Below are 17,661 nucleotides of genomic sequence, written 5' to 3'. Positions count from 1 at the left end.
AAGCGGAAATAAGATTGAAACACCATTCTATTCAGTCGCTTGAAATAACTAAACTTGTTTTCATGGCTTCTGAGGAGGGCAAGGGTGGAGGGATGGGGGAGGGTTACAATTATATTTTTTTGTGATATATACACCAGGGGGTTCATTCAGAGAAACCCGTGACGGTATACTGTACAGGGTAATGTGGGCCGACATGGGAATGTACTTGACCTTTACTCTGCAATTCTTTCGGTAATCATCTTGTGCCCAACGTGGGACCGCCCGTGGACAATCGTTTTGAAAGGGGAATGACGAAGCCTGCACAGGAGCTTGTTTTCAATTGAATAACAAATGGTTCTGATTGTGTACGTTTTTGTTGTTTAAAGAGCCGAGTTCTCAGAGGCAATGCTCGCGAGGACACCTTTGGCACCGTAAGCACGCTGGGGTAAACATTAACGGCGAGCGATACTCAGGGCTTCATTTCCTCACTCGATATGCTCACGGCACACTTGCTGGTTTGAAGTCGGGATAATCACCACGAGGCTCTGTCACTAAATCACAAGGTACAGCCTATTCATCATATATTATATTCCTATAATGATAAGAACAGGATTATAAAACGTAACGAGGACAAAATAAGGCGGGATGGATGTGGCGTGACAATCGTTACTGGAACAGCGCGTACCCGACCTGTTTCGGGCTGAAATTAAGAATTGGCGACACCACAATTCAAACGTTACAAATGAATGACGGTCGTAGAAAAATAATTACAATAAACACACAAAAAACAATCACGGGACATCATGATTAATTTCACAGTACTTGCGGCATATTCAAACTAAGTTAGTGGCTGTGCGGCTATTAGTGACAAATATTTGTTCTATGCACGTGAAGGCACAAAAGGACAGCATGATATTTTTTGCCGCATGGCGGAAATAACTTAACGCAGTGCCCCCCTCTCAGATTTGCCAGCAAAGTCCTCCCCCGCTCTGCGCACGTGGCATTCTAATCCGAAACACTTAAATGCAGGGCCCATCAAGCTGATTCGCGCTCTCCGTCTCGCGCCAATGCAAATGCGCGTTTACACCGAGCATACATTACCAAGAACGGTTGCCGTCGGCTGCTCGGCCCGTGACGGCCACCGCTGTTGCAAGGGCTTTTTAAATCTTTTATATTAAGTTCGCTTGCTTGCTTGCTTAGGACCGTGCAAATCTTTTGGTCGTTTTTTAACCCACTTCCCGTGATCCAATCGAGCTGACATTTTGCACACAGACTCGTTGTGCGTGACAATGAATTTTCGTGAAAATTTTTTTCCAAAATTTTACACTGTTTAGGGAAAAAAAATTAGATATTTATTTACCAATTGGTTAATGCTGGCACACAATCATCTGACCCATAAGTGGCAGCCATCTCAAGCCAGAGGACGAGAGGACTCTAGCCGCCACGCATATAAAGGATTTATTTTGAAAAACTTTTTTTTACGGGTTAATTTTTTGTTTGTTTGTTGCGCGGCTCCAGCAAGCGCAGGTCCGTGAAACAAATCTCAGCCATGCCCCTCCCCCTCGATGGCCACGTGCCCAGAGCCCCCCACTCCACCCACCCCACCCCCGTGGCGTCCCATCCATCACCGGTCCGCTCGTTTCACTCTAAAGATTCCCCCGGATGGTAGAGCGGCGTGCTTCAGGTGCGCTCCGAAAATAATAAAATAAAAGAATGACTCACGCTAGGGGAAAGGCATTGTCTTCCAAAAAGTAATTATATTCTTTTGTTTAACTACAAAGCCCCGTTGATATTTTTTGTTTTGTTTCTTTCAACTCTTTCATTCAAAGGTTAAAGATATAAAAGCACTGCCCTGCAATTTCTCGCCCGTGCCACCGCTGGCTGAAGAGCCTCCACACGAGAGGGAGCTCGAGAGAGGCCCCCTACGACTACACATTCGTCTATTCCTCCGTGCTGGCAAAATATATTGGAAAAAGTGGTAGTACCCACACGTTACCTCACCGCACACGGCCTGCCAATTGACTCACCGTGGTGTACCCATTTATAAATCGAGGTGGATGGGAACAAAACAAAATGTTTAGAAACTTGCAGCATTATTTCAATTTTATTATATTTTATTTTTATTATTTTATTATTTCCCTTCTACGTGACTTTACCGAAAGAACCAAGAAGATGAATCCCTGCAGTCACGCAAGCTTTAAATTACCGTGCCGGGAGATAAAACCGGTGACCTCTACATCACAAATCACGTGTGCTAACCATGAAACAATGGCAGCAGTTCAATCACAATGCCCTTCATACTTATGAGTCTGAAGACCAATTTCGAGGACGGTCCTGCTTTACGATGTTTTGACAATAACATTACAACCAGTGTTTGAGATGTGCGGAGAAAACCAAAGCATATGGGGTGATAACACTCAGATGTCTACATCGGTAGTTTCAATAATCCATTACTCTACTCTCACCTCCGATTCCAGTAAAGTACATCGGTTCAACTGTTTGGCTGTTTCCATATTCGAGTATTTAAAGGAAGCTTGAGTGCCTGCAGAAAACCCCACGTGTCTACGAATAGACAACATTCGCTCTCTACACAGTTAGGTCATAAACCTACTTGATGTACTCATTCTGAAAATGCAGCTCATTCGTTACCCTGGGGATAAGTGTCTGCAGTGGTGGCGTTAGGCATAAGCTCAGGTGCTGAAAGAGATCAAGGGGGCCCATGATTCATGGAAAAAATAGGGGTGTATCAAATATATCCTCAAATTAAAATCCTAATAAACTCAACAAGCCAATTTATTTTTTTCGATTTAAAGCTTGCGTGACTGCAGGGATTCATCTTCTTGGTTCTTTCGGTAAAGTCACGTAGAAGGGAAATAATAAAATAATAAAAATAAAACATAATAAAATAATTCTCACGAAGTTTCGGCCACAACGCAAGCAGCCGTACTCAGGTCTGTCGGAAAGACAGTGTCTCAATCAGACGCTGTCTTTCCGACAGACCTGTTCTTCACCTGAGGACGGCTGCTTGCGTTGTGGCCGAAACGTCGTGAGAATTATTTTATTATGTTTATTTTTATTAGTTTATTATTTCCCTTCTACGTGACTTTACCGAAAAAACCAAGAAGATGAAGCCAATTTATCTCCCTCAAATCTTTCTCTTCTCCGTATCTCTCTTCTCTTGCACCTCTGATTAGCACGGTCGGCTACGCACGGTGCAAAAGAAGTTCAACATACATACGCGAATACTCTCATCGCACTACCGTCTCAAAGTGTGTCGATATTTCTCTCGTCTCACGACATCTACATCTCTTGTTCATATACATTCTGTCATCTTGCTAGGATTTAATAAATTGCAAGGGGGGGGGGGAGTGGGGGGAGGGGAGGAGGGAAGGGGGTTCAATGGGCTAGCACCCCCACCCTGAGCATCCACGAAGACAAAGGCTTCGGTCACACGCTGCCTGCTTGCAGCGTTGACCCGGTACATCCACACAGCTTTACGAAAAACCTGGGCTTAACTGTGCTCAATCCTTTAGCAGAAAATTTCATAGAGGATAACCGTTTTTTTTCCGTATCAAAATGAAAACGCTGAAACTGAACCTTTGATAGACAGACCCGCATTATGTGGTATATATATTAAAGATCACTTTAAAGAGCCAAGTGCGGCCTGCGTTCGAGTCAAATTATGCGTGGCAAAAAAAGAGAGCCGTAGAAGTTGAATAGAGCCAGACCGAGAGATGCGCGCAGCTGAACCGTCCCTTCACAGCTTGCCTCGCTCCCATATTCACGACCTCACGCGCCCGGCACTTTTTAAATCCTTTATATTAAGTTCGCTTGCTTGCTTACGACCGTGCAAATCTTTCGGTCGTTTTTTAACCCACTTCACGTGATCCAATCGAGCTGACATTTTGCACACAGACTCGTTGTGCGTGACAATTAATGTTCGTGAAAAATTTTCTTCAAAATGTTACACTTTTTAGGACAAAAATATTATATTGAATTACCAATTGCTTAATGGTGCAATGCAATCATCTGACCCATAGGTGGCAGCCATCTCAAGCCAGAGGACGAGAGGACTCTAGCCACCACGCATATAAAGGATTTATAGTGAAAAACTTTGTTTTTACTGGTTATACTTATTACAAAATGAAAATCGGACTCACCCCCACTCGAAAATAAACACCTGCCTGCCACTCGCCACCGCAGAAACACCCCAGGACATGCCCACACCCTGTGCCAACATTGCCTTCAAGGACATTGCACATTAATTGATTTACGGGGCAAAGGCGGGAGGGATAAACGTACGTAGGAAGCTGCGGGGGGTGCTGGGTTGGGGGGGAAGGAGGTGGGCGAGGGTTCGTCAAAGGAGACACCGTTCATTACGCAAAGCGAGGCGAGGGGGTTACAAAAATGCACTTACGTCGACATTCCTTGCAGCATTTGTTGGGGATGAATATGCCAGCGGAGTCCGAAGGACACTGCAGCGCAGGGCACGCAAGCTGCTCGCACTCCACGCTCCCATTCTGCAAGGTAGAAGCGTTGACTCCATCAGGATGTTATTTACCCATTGGCAACAGCAAAAACTCCCCGGGGGGCTGCGCAGAGCTGAGCTGGGCTGCCCAAGTTAAGGAGCATCGAGAAGACGTACGGTGCATTGCGCTCGTTGGGCCAGAAGAGCCTCACCGAGTCTCGGGACCATTTGTTTGCAGGAGAGTCCTGCCAAAGGTTTTTTTCTGTAAAGGCCGACGATTTGCTGAATTCCGAATTTGGCAAATTTGTGACCGTGACGCTGGCACACACGAGGGGCCTACTCTTGGGAATGGCGTCACGGGATCTTTGACGTCCTCTGTGCAGCAGGCGACATGTAAGTAGCGTTCTGGATTATTCACCCGCAGTGATGATCAGGGCAGCCGCTGAAATCAAACAGTGGACCTCTGCAACAAGCAGCCAACGCGATACCGCGAGGCCACGTCACCAACCCATGACATCACGCTTAGATGCCACAAAGACAAATTGTCAATAGTACGGAAGTTTCAGAGAGCCAAATTAACTAACGATCAGTCAATTACAGGCGCATTGCTCATGCAAGGTGCAGCCCTGACATTGTTTTCTCATGTCACTGCTGGTGGAAAGACCTATCCTCAAGGGAGCTCTAGTGGGAATTTTGGCCTACTCTTCCATTCTGGCCAAATGTCATTGGAAGAGCTGCAAGTACCTACGCTCTACCCCACCACACGTGACCTGTCTATCGATTATTTGCGGTGTACCCATTCATACTGGCAAGTGGACAGAAGCGGCGGAATTTTAAGAAACTTGCCCCGTTGTTTCAACTGGCACGGTCAGAGTTCTCATGGGAGCAGTGATCTCTGGACTGCAAGCCCAGGGTGCTAAAAATCACACCACGGCCGGTATCCTATTGCTCATGCACCGTTGCCAACGTGGCAACGTGAAACCGACAAAGGTGAATAATGAGCATCCCAAAATGTGTTACCTGGCAAAATGTCAAAAGTGTCAAATAAAGCACACGAAGGAGACAGGCGATTGGAGCAAGTGACATAAAATTGCCGAGCACGTGTCAGTGTGGTCGAAACGAGATTCACGTTGACGCAAATCTAGCATCGTTAATGCCAACTCACTCTCAGTGTATCGTGCATCGTACCGCTTAACAAAATGCAAGCCCATTCCTGAGAAACACATCACGTTACCATCTACCGTGCGCGGCACGCACATTCATTGTCTGAGGAATTCGCAATCGAGGTCGCGAGCACGAACAGAATGGCAGCTTTTAGCACTTAGATAACTCACCGACGGCACACAAAGGCAACAACAAGTCACTGCCGTAAGTGAATAGTTGATATAGATGACATACAATATTTAATGTAAATAGCATGCATTAAGAGTGATGATGCCAGTATGAATAAGTACTAGCTGCCATCGGCATCATTTATGGGAATTAATTTAGCAATTTGAATAAGAGACAGTGATCACGTAAAGTATTGATGGTATGCCTTCACTGGTAATTCATAACTGGCAGCGACCTGATGATTCCTTGCTTTCCAATCTACGGTCGTGTCATTTATAAAGGGAATGAGAAATGTGTTTGTGGACTAAATAACGTTATAGAATTATAAATGTCCTATCCAGAAAACTGGTGAACCCATCCATAATGCTGGGTAGACTGAGGCTGGGGTGGGGTGGGGTGGGGAGGGATTTGGCATCACGGTGGCTAGGAGATGTTAACTCCCTCGCCTGGTACACAGGAGGGCGTGGGTTCGATCCCAACAATGACGCCTGCTATATATTTGGAGTTTGCGTGTCTTTCTCATCATCATCACGGTGGCTAGGAGATGTTAACTCCCTCGCCTGGTACACAGGAGGGCGTGGGTTCTATCCCAACAATGACGCCTGCTGTATATTTGGAGTTTGCGTGTCTTTCTCATCATCATCACGGTGGCTAGGAGATGTTAACTCCCTCGCCTGGTACACAGGAGGTCGTGGGTTCGATCCCAACAATGACGCCTGCTGTATATTTGGAGTTTGCGTGTCTTTCTCATCATCATCACGGTGGCTAGGATATGTTAACTCCCTCGCCTGGTACACAGGAGGTCGTGGGTTCGATCCCAACAATGACGCCTGCTGTATATTTGGAGTTTGCGTGTCTCTCTCATCATCATCACGGTGGCTAGGAGATGTTAACTCCCTCGCCTGGTACACAGGAGGTCGTGGGTTCGATCCCAACAATGACGCCTGCTGTATATTTGGAGTTTGCGTGTCTTTCTCATCATCATCACGGTGGCTAGGAGATGTTAACTCCCTCGCCTGGTACACAGGAGGTCGTGGGTTCGATCCCAACAATGACGCCTGCTGTATATTTGGAGTTTGCGTGTCTCTATCCCCGTGGTCGTGTGGATGTTTTTTCGGGTCCTCCGGTTTTTCCTTCCACATTTAGAATCAACATCACGCGTTTAGAGTATTTGGCTGCTATACATTTCCACGTGATAAGCCACTTCGTTGGACTATCATTTGTGGCCATGTCGCTTTTGAAAAATAGCTATATAGCTCGGTGGACCTTATCTAAAATAAATAATAGTTTAGTTTATTTAAGCACCGTTGTACAACTGGTGTGACAGGAGATCGAACCGCCGACTTCTGGAATGCAGGTCCACGATGGCTTCCCTGTAATTTGTACAGAGAGTGAGCAATCTGTTTTTGGAATCGGCGATGTTGTAAAAAAGAAAAAAACATAAATTTGCCTGCAATCGTGGTCACGAAAGCTCTGTATTATTAAAACATAAATTATTTTGACAGACAGCCCAGCCAGACAGATGGAAGAATAAATGAAATAGCTGCCACAGACTGCTGCCTGGTACCTTGCATGAGCAGATCTTACAGCCCGTCTCCCAGCGCTGCCCCTCTGTGTACGTGACTCCTTCCACTCTGCACGTCAGCTCACAACGACAGTTTGCCATCTCGGCCAGGCGGTGTTCAGCACCTCTTAGCTGTTGGACAGCACACACAAACACACAAACACAACAACAACAATAGCAACAGCTGCCATTCGCCACTAACTTAAGGTGATCTCACCCCAACACGTGTGCCAGGCTAGGTGCTCTTTGAGGCCTCGCATACAATGCATACGCACACAAACCATTGCATGCAATTATACACATATACCCGTGTGCAGAAACAAACGCGCGCTTGCACGCAACGACATGAAGACAAATATCCCCCGTATAGCCTGAACAGACTGTTGGGGCAAGTCCAATTAGTAAGCACCTATGAAGGCCGGCACGGCACAGGACGGGGGTAGCAAGGGACATTCCCAGCCACCTTTGTCTCCCCCAGTGCTCATGTTTGCACTTCACACCAGGTACTAATTTAAGGAGAAGCCAAAATATGAGTCACTATTACTGGTCTTGGGTGGGAATTGCACGCACGCAGACGCTCAAAGCACGGGCACATACATACACATACACACATATGTATAGACACACGAATTCACACACGTGACCTTGGTTACTTTGGCTAAACAGAGCCTGATACAAAACGCCAGTGACACGACAGTGATTTGAGTGAAAAAATCCAGCCATTATTGTATTTCTAGCCAGAGAATGTTGCGATATTCCACACGTTCAAACTTATAGCAGCCAAATGCTCCGAACGCACGTCGATTTTAAATGTGGAGGGAAAAACCGGAGGACCCGGAGAAAAACGCACGGGGGAGAGAGAGACATGGAACGTCCAAATATACAGTAGACGTCAAGGTCGGGATCGAACCCACGACCTCCTGCGTACAAGCCGAGGGATTAAACATCTCGCCACCGCGGCGCCACCATGCAGCCCAAGCCTGTAACACCTGTTATTCCCCAGACGTTTTCCATCAACGTTATAACCAAACTCACCGCTGCTTACCTATGAAGATGCGATGGGATTGGGTGCATTCGGAATAATTTGCTCTGGATTATCCGCACGTGTGGGGCGTTTTGTCAATCCACTGCCGGATAAGTGGAGGCGGGGAGCATGGACGCGATGGCAACACATGTACAGTCGAACAAGAGAAGTTGAATCCCAGCATTATTTTGACCACCACATAGCACGGTCCTATATCCGCATGGTGGTCACCCATCCGAGGTCCAGCCAGGCTCAAACCTGCTTAGCTTTTGAAATCTAGCAAGAATCGTGCACATTTCCAGGCGATTTCGTATTAGGGCCGGATAGAAATAAATGAATATCCAGAAACTCCATATCTTGGGGAAAGCTTTTTTTTTTTGGCATAACGCTTTGAAATGTTACTAACTTGCGAATGCCAGCGCGTAAAAAGGCAGAGATAATTTCGAGCAGTCTCGATTGGAATAGGACGGCTCGCAACATTGCCCGTCGCCTGTTGCATAACACGGGTCATTGGCACGAATCACCGCAGTGACGCCTTCCCGCTAACGTCACAGCGTCGTTCAAAAACGCCGCGAGTGAGACCATTACTCCCCGCAGGCTGCCGGCTGCGTCTACCCTGTGAGTAAGGTGGGGGGGGAGAGTTCCACGTACGGAGTGGAAGTGCAAAATTAAAACACCCCCCCCCCCTGTGGAGCAAAATGCGTTCAAATTTACTGATGTGGTTCAAAAATCATTGAAGCAATACGCGTCGCTATGTGTGTTGGGGTTGGAGGGGCGGAGAGGGGAGCGGCGGTGCAGTGGTTCACGCACAGCATGACGAACCTGACGACCCCGATTTAATTCCAGGCCGCGGCTTTCATCAGTGGTGGGTGATATCGTGTCGTGATTATTTGGCTGCTGCTATAACAATGTTGACGCGATGAGCAACTTGGTTGAGCTTTCATTTGTGGCCCGGTCGCTTTTGAAAAATAGCTGTATAGCTCAGTGGGACTCATGTGGTAAACTATTTTTTTTACAGTTAAATCGTTTTCAACGCTGTGGGATGCAGGCGATGTGATCATGCGGATGTGCGTGGCAATGCCACCAAGGAGTTCTCGCCCAAACCGTTCCCCAGCCAGCAAAACTTGTTTTTGTTTCGTTTGAAGAAAAAAAAACCTTGCACATTCCTTGATAGAAGAGGATGGAAAATGAATTCGAATTTACCATCCGATAACTTGATGCTGTACAAGGAGGTAAGCAAACACATGACACGTTTATACAATCACAATTTAGGCAATATAAAAACTCCTTCACATAAAATACATTTAACTGCAAGCATCTGCATAAAAAAATGATTATTTTCCAATGCATATGTGTTGCCTTATTCGATTCCTTAATGTGACCTCTGCAGACACTTGACTCAATATATTTGCCACAATGGAAAAATAATGAAGAATGATTCCTGACTCCGATGATGACCCCAGAATCGTAATAATGCTTCAAATCATGAAAGAAGGTGAAACGTTGGCTGCCTAATAACAGTAATATTTCTTTTGACACCGCCTTGTTTAATACGGGCAACAAAAAAAAATCGACTGTGGCTCTCATTGTTACGAGGATTAATGTGGAAAGCCCAATGTGTATTTGGAGCCACTTTACAACAGGCAAATGCATCGCTGGCATTTCTTTCACTTTTCAACACTCTCAGCAGATCATTGCGAGCAGATCGTTAGTCAGGTAGCATTTCCATATTTTTTTTTAGTTACTTGTATTTTTTTTTACTCTTTTCCTTCTCATATTTTTTGCTGACCGTAAAACATTACATCAATAAAGCTTTCTGCCATTAAAAGTGTGGTGCATATTTCACAACAAGATCAAAATTAACAGCTCCCATGCGGAGTGCCTGCCATCAACATCGGGGTTCAATTTTAACTGCTCAATGACCAGCGAAGTAATCCATCTCTCACTCTACTGAGAATCGGCATAAGATGCTGTGCATGTCTAAATATATTTACAGTGTGTGGGGGAGCGGTGGCACAATGGTTAGCGCACAGCACTACGAACACAGCGACCAAAGTTCGAGTAACATTCACGGCCAATAACAGTGCCGGATATTTGAATTCGTCCTGTGCCTCCCCTCGGATCGAACTCAGCCTCAAATGAGCACCTGGCATGGTGTGTAAAGATCAGCACCACCCACCCCGTCGCATGCCGTGCCGGTCTTAACAGCGATGCAACCAGTTCACGTGCAGGCACTAGGTGGATGTTGCTACATCGCAGGATCGTGAGAACGTGACAGCGGCTTGGCGAAGCTGTCATCCAGCAGTAGATTGATGATGATGATTATGATGGGGCATAGAAAGGGAGGGGGCGGGGGGGAAGTAGTAGGAAGTAGAAGGAAGGGGGTGTATGCAGTTTATAATCTGTATAATGAGAAGGTCAGTGTAATTTTTCGATTTAAAGCTTTCGTGATGGCAGGGATTCATCTTCTTGGTTCTTTCGGTAAAGTCACGTAGACGGGAAATAATAAAATAATAAAAATAAAACATAATAAATTATTATCATTGTGAGAATTCTTTTCTTATATTATTTTATTTTATTATGTAAAATTTGTATTATTTTATTATTTCCCTTCTACGTGACTTTACCGAAAGAACCAAGAAGAAGGTCAGTGTAGTTAAGGCGTTTGTTCCCCATCATCCTATTTTCCCGGGGGGTGTGGGGGGTGTGAGCAGCTCCCCGACAATGATGAGCCGCCACTGAGTGCAGGGCATCTCAGCAGACTGAGCAGACGCCTTCAGAGCTGAAGATCGTGAGTTGGCGTGCATGAAGGTTCTCCGAGGTTATGTGCATTTGAGTTGTGGTTTTTCACGTGGTGCGACCTGTAATACACAAGGTGTCGCAGATCTGCGCACGTGTGTGCGCAATTTTCAATCACAAAAAAAAAAATTCGGAATGCTTTAGCGGTAATATATATATGCACAAATGAACAAAAAATATAATTCCACACCGGATTGATTAACTTACAGCTGTAGAAAGCATTTCGCTGTACGTTTTCTCACCACTCCCTTCGAAGAAGAGTGCATGCATTATACTAACTTACCAGCGTTTTCAAGGCACCGTATTATGGAGTGCATTCTATAACCATCAGTCAACCTGGCTCACATCGCTCTGCTGTGGAGAAGGGACATTCTTCCGTTGCGGGGCACAGTGAATGATGATAGCGGTGAGTTATTTCAATGAACGCTGCGTGCAGCTGCACAAAACATTTTTTTTGCAAACGCCTTAAAAATATGCACATCCATTGTTCTCCTCCTGCGCAAGTTACATTTTAAGATAAAGGTGCAGCCCTGCAATTCCTTGCTCATGTCACTGCTGACGGATGGGCTTTGAGGGTGTTTAGATTGCTCTTCCACAGTGGCCAAGCAGCTTGGAAGGGGTCAGAGTACCCACACTTTACCCCACCGTGCCCGACCTACCGATGACTAACTGTGCTCGCACACATTTTACGATTGAGTTTGACAGAGTCGGGGAGGAAATTTAATAAACCTGCACCATTGCTTCAACTGCCGACTTCTTTCATCCTCAACGGACTTTCATCCTCATTATGACTCATCACTCGAGTCCACCATCCCAACGGGAAGCGGTGAGACAAAGACACCACTGTGGATCAGTTTCGTCTGCATTAGGACCCATCCATCCCATCCCCAGCACCGTTAGCGACGCTGTCGCCTCGACAGACCTGGTTTTCACCTAAGGACGGCTGCTTGCGTTGTGGCCGAAACGTCGTGAGACTTATTTTATTATGTTTTATTTTTATTATTGTATTACTTCCCTTCTACGTGACTTTCCCGAAAGGACCAAGAAGATGAATCCCTGCAGTCACGAAAGCTTTAAATCGAAAAAGTTCAACATACATATGTTCTGGATCGCAAGTTCAATGTTGCTACCCATCACAGCACGGCAGCATCCGACAATGCTCTACCACGGCTCAGATAGGTGCCATACCTGATCCGTCATCTTGGCCAGCAACTCCTGGAGGTCCATGATGTTCTGCACCAGAGTGTGGAAGTCGCTGCAGGATGGACACGCTAACGTGCGCAGCAGAGGAGAAAGGGCAAGTTACTGTGGCTGTGTAGATATCACTGAGATGACACTTACAATGCGACCGCCTGTGTGTAGCCATATGTATATATCTATGTTGAGATCGTATGCACGATATGTAGTCAACCGTGTTAATCGGCGATGAGGGGGAAGGACAACAAATTAAACGCTAAAAGCAGTTCTAAAGAAATGAGTTTTCAATCTAGATAATAAAGCGCATAGCTCAAGTGGCTTCCTAAGTGGAAGAGCGTTCCAGACGGACGCAGAAGCGCGTCTGAAAGCGCTCGATGCGGTGACCATCTTTGTTCAATGGCGAACCAAAAGCCACTGTGAGGACGAGCGGAGTTTGTATGATGGTTTACTTTCCTTGACGAGATCACCAAGGTTTTATTAACAGCATAGAGGAGACTGTTATTGTGGACCGGAATCAGAAGAAAAACTGATGATGTAGACAAACGTCATCGGAATGGGAAGGGTTGCATTTCCTTTTGTGCATCAAGTATCCGCACCAGACGTCTGACAACTTACGACTCAGCACTTATCACAATCAGCACTTTAGTTAGTCACAAAGACGAGGGTAAGGACTTACTGTGATTGAGATCCGGACATTGTGAGACGTATCCGTTGGGCGTGATGATGATCCTAACGTCTTGCAATATGCCCTGCACAATAAAAACACAAAGAATGTTCATGCAAAGTTTAACTTTATTCCAAGATATATTAACTGTATTTAATGAGTCTTACTCTCGCACAAGAGTGATTTGTCACGTTTGCCATCAGCTGCATTAAACTGTATGTGTTTCATATTCTTCTTACTTGGAACAATAACAGACTCAAGAAAGGAATTGTCTGGTAAGCGTTCTCAATTAACTCCTACGAGTCGATGTTCTCTATCTCGCTGCAATAAGTAAAATTCTAATTGACAAGAAACGAACCAATTAGTCGTTCTTTTGGCAAACGTATTTCTTTCACTCCATAGCGCGTCTTTGTATCATCACGATCGAGCGATGATTAATCCATTCCCAAACTAAGGCCTCTTCAAGCCAACACAGTCACTCGCGATCCTGCACTGATCCACCTCGCATCCGCACACAACTTGATTACTCATACTCTTAGGTTTTTTCGGTAAAGTAACGTAGGTAAAAAATTATAATATATAATAATGATAAATGAAAATAAATCAATAAAATCACGACGTTTCGGAGGCAACACAAGTCTCCGTCTTCAGGTGGGACCGTCACAGCTGAAATCCTTGCAGTCACGAAAGCTTGAAATCTACACTTGATACAGTAAATTTAGCTGTGACGGTCCCACCTGAAGACGGAGGCTTGTGTTGCCTCCGAAACGTCGTGATTTAATAGATTTTTTTTCTTCTATTATTCTTTTATTTTATTATTTTTTACCTACGTGACTTTACTGAAAAAACCTAAGAGTATGAATCCTTGCAGTCACGAAAGCTTCAAATCTAGAATCACAACTTGATTTATTTAATCTCTGTGTATATTGTGCGAATTTGTCCTGCAGCGAAGAAAACAATAAGATAATCAAGGGAGTTTCTGCCGTCTTTTCTTTGTTTTACAAACGCAATGCTGGAAATCTATAGAAACAACTCTCAGGCATCGAGAAGGGCGGGAGGGGGAGCGCTATGTACACAATCAAAATCCATGAGGTTCACTCCGTGTCATCTGCGGTTCTTAAATCTAATGCGGCGGAAAGTCTTTTGAAATATCTTACGTGCAAGAGAACGCTCGCATCAGACAGCTTTTTCTCATTCCTTCTGCTCACAGTGATGTTGTTCTCAAATTTACAAACACTCTCCTAAGTGCCGCCGCCGATAGATCTCACCGCAATATAAACAAACAAAAAATCAGTTTAACACTTAATTAAAATGTTGTAGCAGACAAAGGCGGCGAAGCGCACGCGCCTTAAAAATTCACAAGCACGCAGAAAATACAACAGTGGTACCACACCCCCCACCCCCCCACCCGCATCTTGAGATGTGGTTACATTTGGACGCCACATGCATCCAAAGCGTACTCTATTGCACTGTGCAGCCAAACGCAGCTGCTGTTGGTGAGCACCCATTGAGGCTGGGAAGACATATGACAGGGTGGTGACGTGGTCAGCAACACACTATCAGCAGATACTCATTGACACTTTGCACCAGGTAACGAACAGAGGCCCACGACGGTTCATATACCATTTGCCAACCGATGTTAGCTGTGGCTGAGAATTTAAAATAGACCACAGGGTTCACAGCACAATGCACAAACCCTTCCAAACCTGCACAGGCTGTTGGGGCAATTGCTGTTAGTTTGCACCTATGCAGGCCGGCACGGCAAAGCGTATTAGGGGGTGTAACAGCCAGCACCATCCCTAACTTGTCACCCGAGTATTGATATTCGCATGCCGCATCAGAAATGAATTTAAGGCCGAGTTGATCTAGGACCGGCGCATATATAATGATCACCGATGTTAACTGCGGCCGGGAATCCAACTCGGCCGGGCGGTGTTCGTAGCGTGGTGCGCTAACCATGACGCCACCGCTAGCCCATAACACACGCACGCCAAACACAGCAAACAATTTTATAATGCACTCAGATCCGCCAAAGTCCGCGCTTTTAAAGCACCGACTGTGATCTAGCACCAGCCGGAGATTAAAACAGCGCGGCCAGGCACGATCCTTCTCTGCCTCGCGGGGAGGTTTATCAGAGCGAGCCGGTCGCTTTCGCCTTTGACAATGATCAATGTACCTCCGGGTCTCCGGTTTGTTAGCAGCCCTGGAAGACGTCTCTAGTGCAGATTGACCCCCGCACCCAAAAACGGCACACTGCTTCCTAGCGGAGAATGCCCTTTTCGTTCTCTATTACTCCCTTATTAATTCATTGCTTGGGAAATAACAAGTTACCCCGCCACTAATTGAGAATTTTTTAAAGGTACGGTTTGTTCCGACGGAGCTAAAATTATGATCCTCCGGTAATGGAATGAAGCGACACTTGAAATAAATTAATTAGAATGTAAATTACTTGCACGCTTCGAATTTCACACCTAAATTAGACACTTTACAATGCATGCCGACGGTAATTAGCCCACATTGATGTATCTAAACAGCCATCAACCATTAATAGATTTGTACACTGAGTCATCACGCACCTCGCTTGAGATGGGGGCGGGGTGGAGGGGGGTGTTGCATTTTTCAGCGCCAATGCTCCTCTAAACCCCGTCCTACTATCTTATTTGCGAAAATAGGTAAAAAAAAATAAGAGCGTCTCTGCATCGCTAATAGATTGCGTTGTTTTTTTGTAGAAACACCAACGCGATCGCGAACAAAATATAAGATTGGTTGAGAAGGTGGATGTCGGAGTGTGCACGAGCGCGCGTGCGTGTGTGTTTTCTCAGCTGTGACACAGTTTATGTCGGTCAGAGCGGTTTCAAATGGCTGCAGATATGCACACCATGATATGAAGGCACTTCCAGCCATGTAGAACGAGCCATTTCAGTACGAAATAAAAAAACGCGAATCTGTCGGGAATAATGAATTAACCGCACGAGTCCAAAACCGAGTCACACGATTGCGCTGGGGCCCTTTAAGTCACGGCGCATTCCGCTACGGTGTGGGCAATGCAATTTGCATGTGAATACAAGAGATATTATTCACCACGCGTTCGGCGTTAAATTACACGAAGAATTATTATCTTGCAGAGACCCTCGCGAGAAGGCACGTTGCAGGTACGGGGCCCACATCGTCTCCCGCGGACGGAAGCAGAATGTAGCCAGGGCGATTTCGCGTTTTGTTCTGCCTCTCTGGAGGGCACTATCTTACAATTCACACAATGGGATCATCATCCGAGTTAATTTATTAATATAATGATTGATTGTTTTACAACCCCTTTATCAATCCGTTACTGAATTAAAGTCTCCATTTTCTGTGTCAATTTATAACTGGAAACTATTTTTTAATTGTTTTACCAGGTAAGGCCCACTGAGCTACATCGCTCTTTTTCAGAAGCGACCTGGCCACAAATGATAGCTTAGCGAAGTAGCTTATCACGTGGAGATTAATAACAGCCACATACTCTAAACGCACCTTGATTGTAAATTGACAGGGAAAAAACGGAGGAGCCGGAGAAACAGGGAGAACGTGCAAACTCCAAATATACAGGCGTCAGGGTTGGGCTCTTACGCTGGCCAGACATATTGATAGAGGTCAGAGGGCCCACACTTTAACGCCACCACACGCGACCTACCGATCGACTCATTGTGGTGCACGCGTTTACACCACTGAGTGGACGGAGGTAGGGGGCAGGGGAGGTGATTTAAGAAACTTGGCACCGTTGTTTAATCTGTCACGCCGGGAGATCGAATTTAACCGGCGAACTCTGAGTTCCAAGGCCCAGTGTTCTAGCCGTGAACCCACAAAAACTTACTCACACCAACTGTGCTTTTATTTTCTTCTTGGTCGACGATGAAGCTGGATGAAATCTTCACCCGGTTTCCGGAGGTCAATTGAACCGAGCGGTGAATAATCTTCTCTCGGCAACGAAAGATAAACCGTTGGGTAGGCCCGAGGAGGCCTCTTTCACCCTTGGGAGTCCTTTCATCCTTCCAATATTAATCTATTACAGTATATGCACTGACATTAGGCGGTTAAGAATGTCTACCAACCCCTGTGTAGAGAGATCAAGGCTCGGGTCAAGGGGAGTCACTAACAAAGTGGCATCAGAAATTGCCGGGGAAAGGTGGGGGGAAGGAAGAGAAAACATTGCCTCGCGCCAGAGATGGGGCATGAAGATGCCAACGGCTGGCTTTTGTCTCGCGGAGAAAGAGGTCGTCTATAAATGTCCAGCTTTTAACATCACTGAGAACATTTCAAAGTGGTGTTTGTGTTTACTTTTTGTTTCTACCCTCCCTTAAACCTTTTGATATTCATCTCTTCTTATTTTTTGGGGACATGTTGTTGTGCCGCGTTATTTTGTGGGCATCACAGGGAGTGTAACTTAATGAGAGGTTGACTTAGTGCTCGCCCATGAAGAGGTAAAGGTGCATCGCCGCAAACGCCTGCTCGCGACACTGCTGGCGGAAGGCCCACCGCTTAAAGGGAGCTCGAGAGAAGCCCCCTCGAGCAGGTTATTTTGGCCTACTCTTCCACGCTGGCCATACATCTCGGAAGAGGTGGGAGTATGCACACTTTACCCCACTGCACGCGGCCTC

At 45.8% G+C, this 17,661-nt stretch overlaps 1 protein-coding gene across 2 annotated transcripts in view; it reads right to left on the bottom strand.

The window, feature by feature from the left end:
* Positions 1–17,661, bottom strand: part of LOC133351340 (protein kinase C-binding protein NELL1-like) — a 116,458-nt gene that overhangs the window by 72,789 nt on the left and 26,008 nt on the right. For both annotated transcript variants that reach the window (XM_061566459.1, XM_061566458.1), the window contains exons 6-9: positions 13,040–13,112; positions 12,355–12,437; positions 7,347–7,475; positions 4,397–4,499 (exon numbers count right to left, since the gene is read on the bottom strand). In XM_061566459.1, coding sequence (XP_061422443.1) covers positions 4,397–4,499; positions 7,347–7,475; positions 12,355–12,437; positions 13,040–13,112 — 388 coding nt within the window. The remainder of the gene's footprint in view (positions 1–4,396; positions 4,500–7,346; positions 7,476–12,354; positions 12,438–13,039; positions 13,113–17,661) is intronic.

Source organism: Lethenteron reissneri, chromosome 37 (assembly GCF_015708825.2).
Source record: "Lethenteron reissneri isolate LAM-NWPU_2019-01 chromosome 37, ASM1570882v1, whole genome shotgun sequence".
Classification (NCBI taxonomy): Eukaryota; Metazoa; Chordata; class Hyperoartia; order Petromyzontiformes; family Petromyzontidae; genus Lethenteron; species Lethenteron reissneri.
The sequence above is the reverse complement of the archived record's forward strand: the minus strand, read 5'-3'. Positions and strand labels throughout refer to the sequence as shown.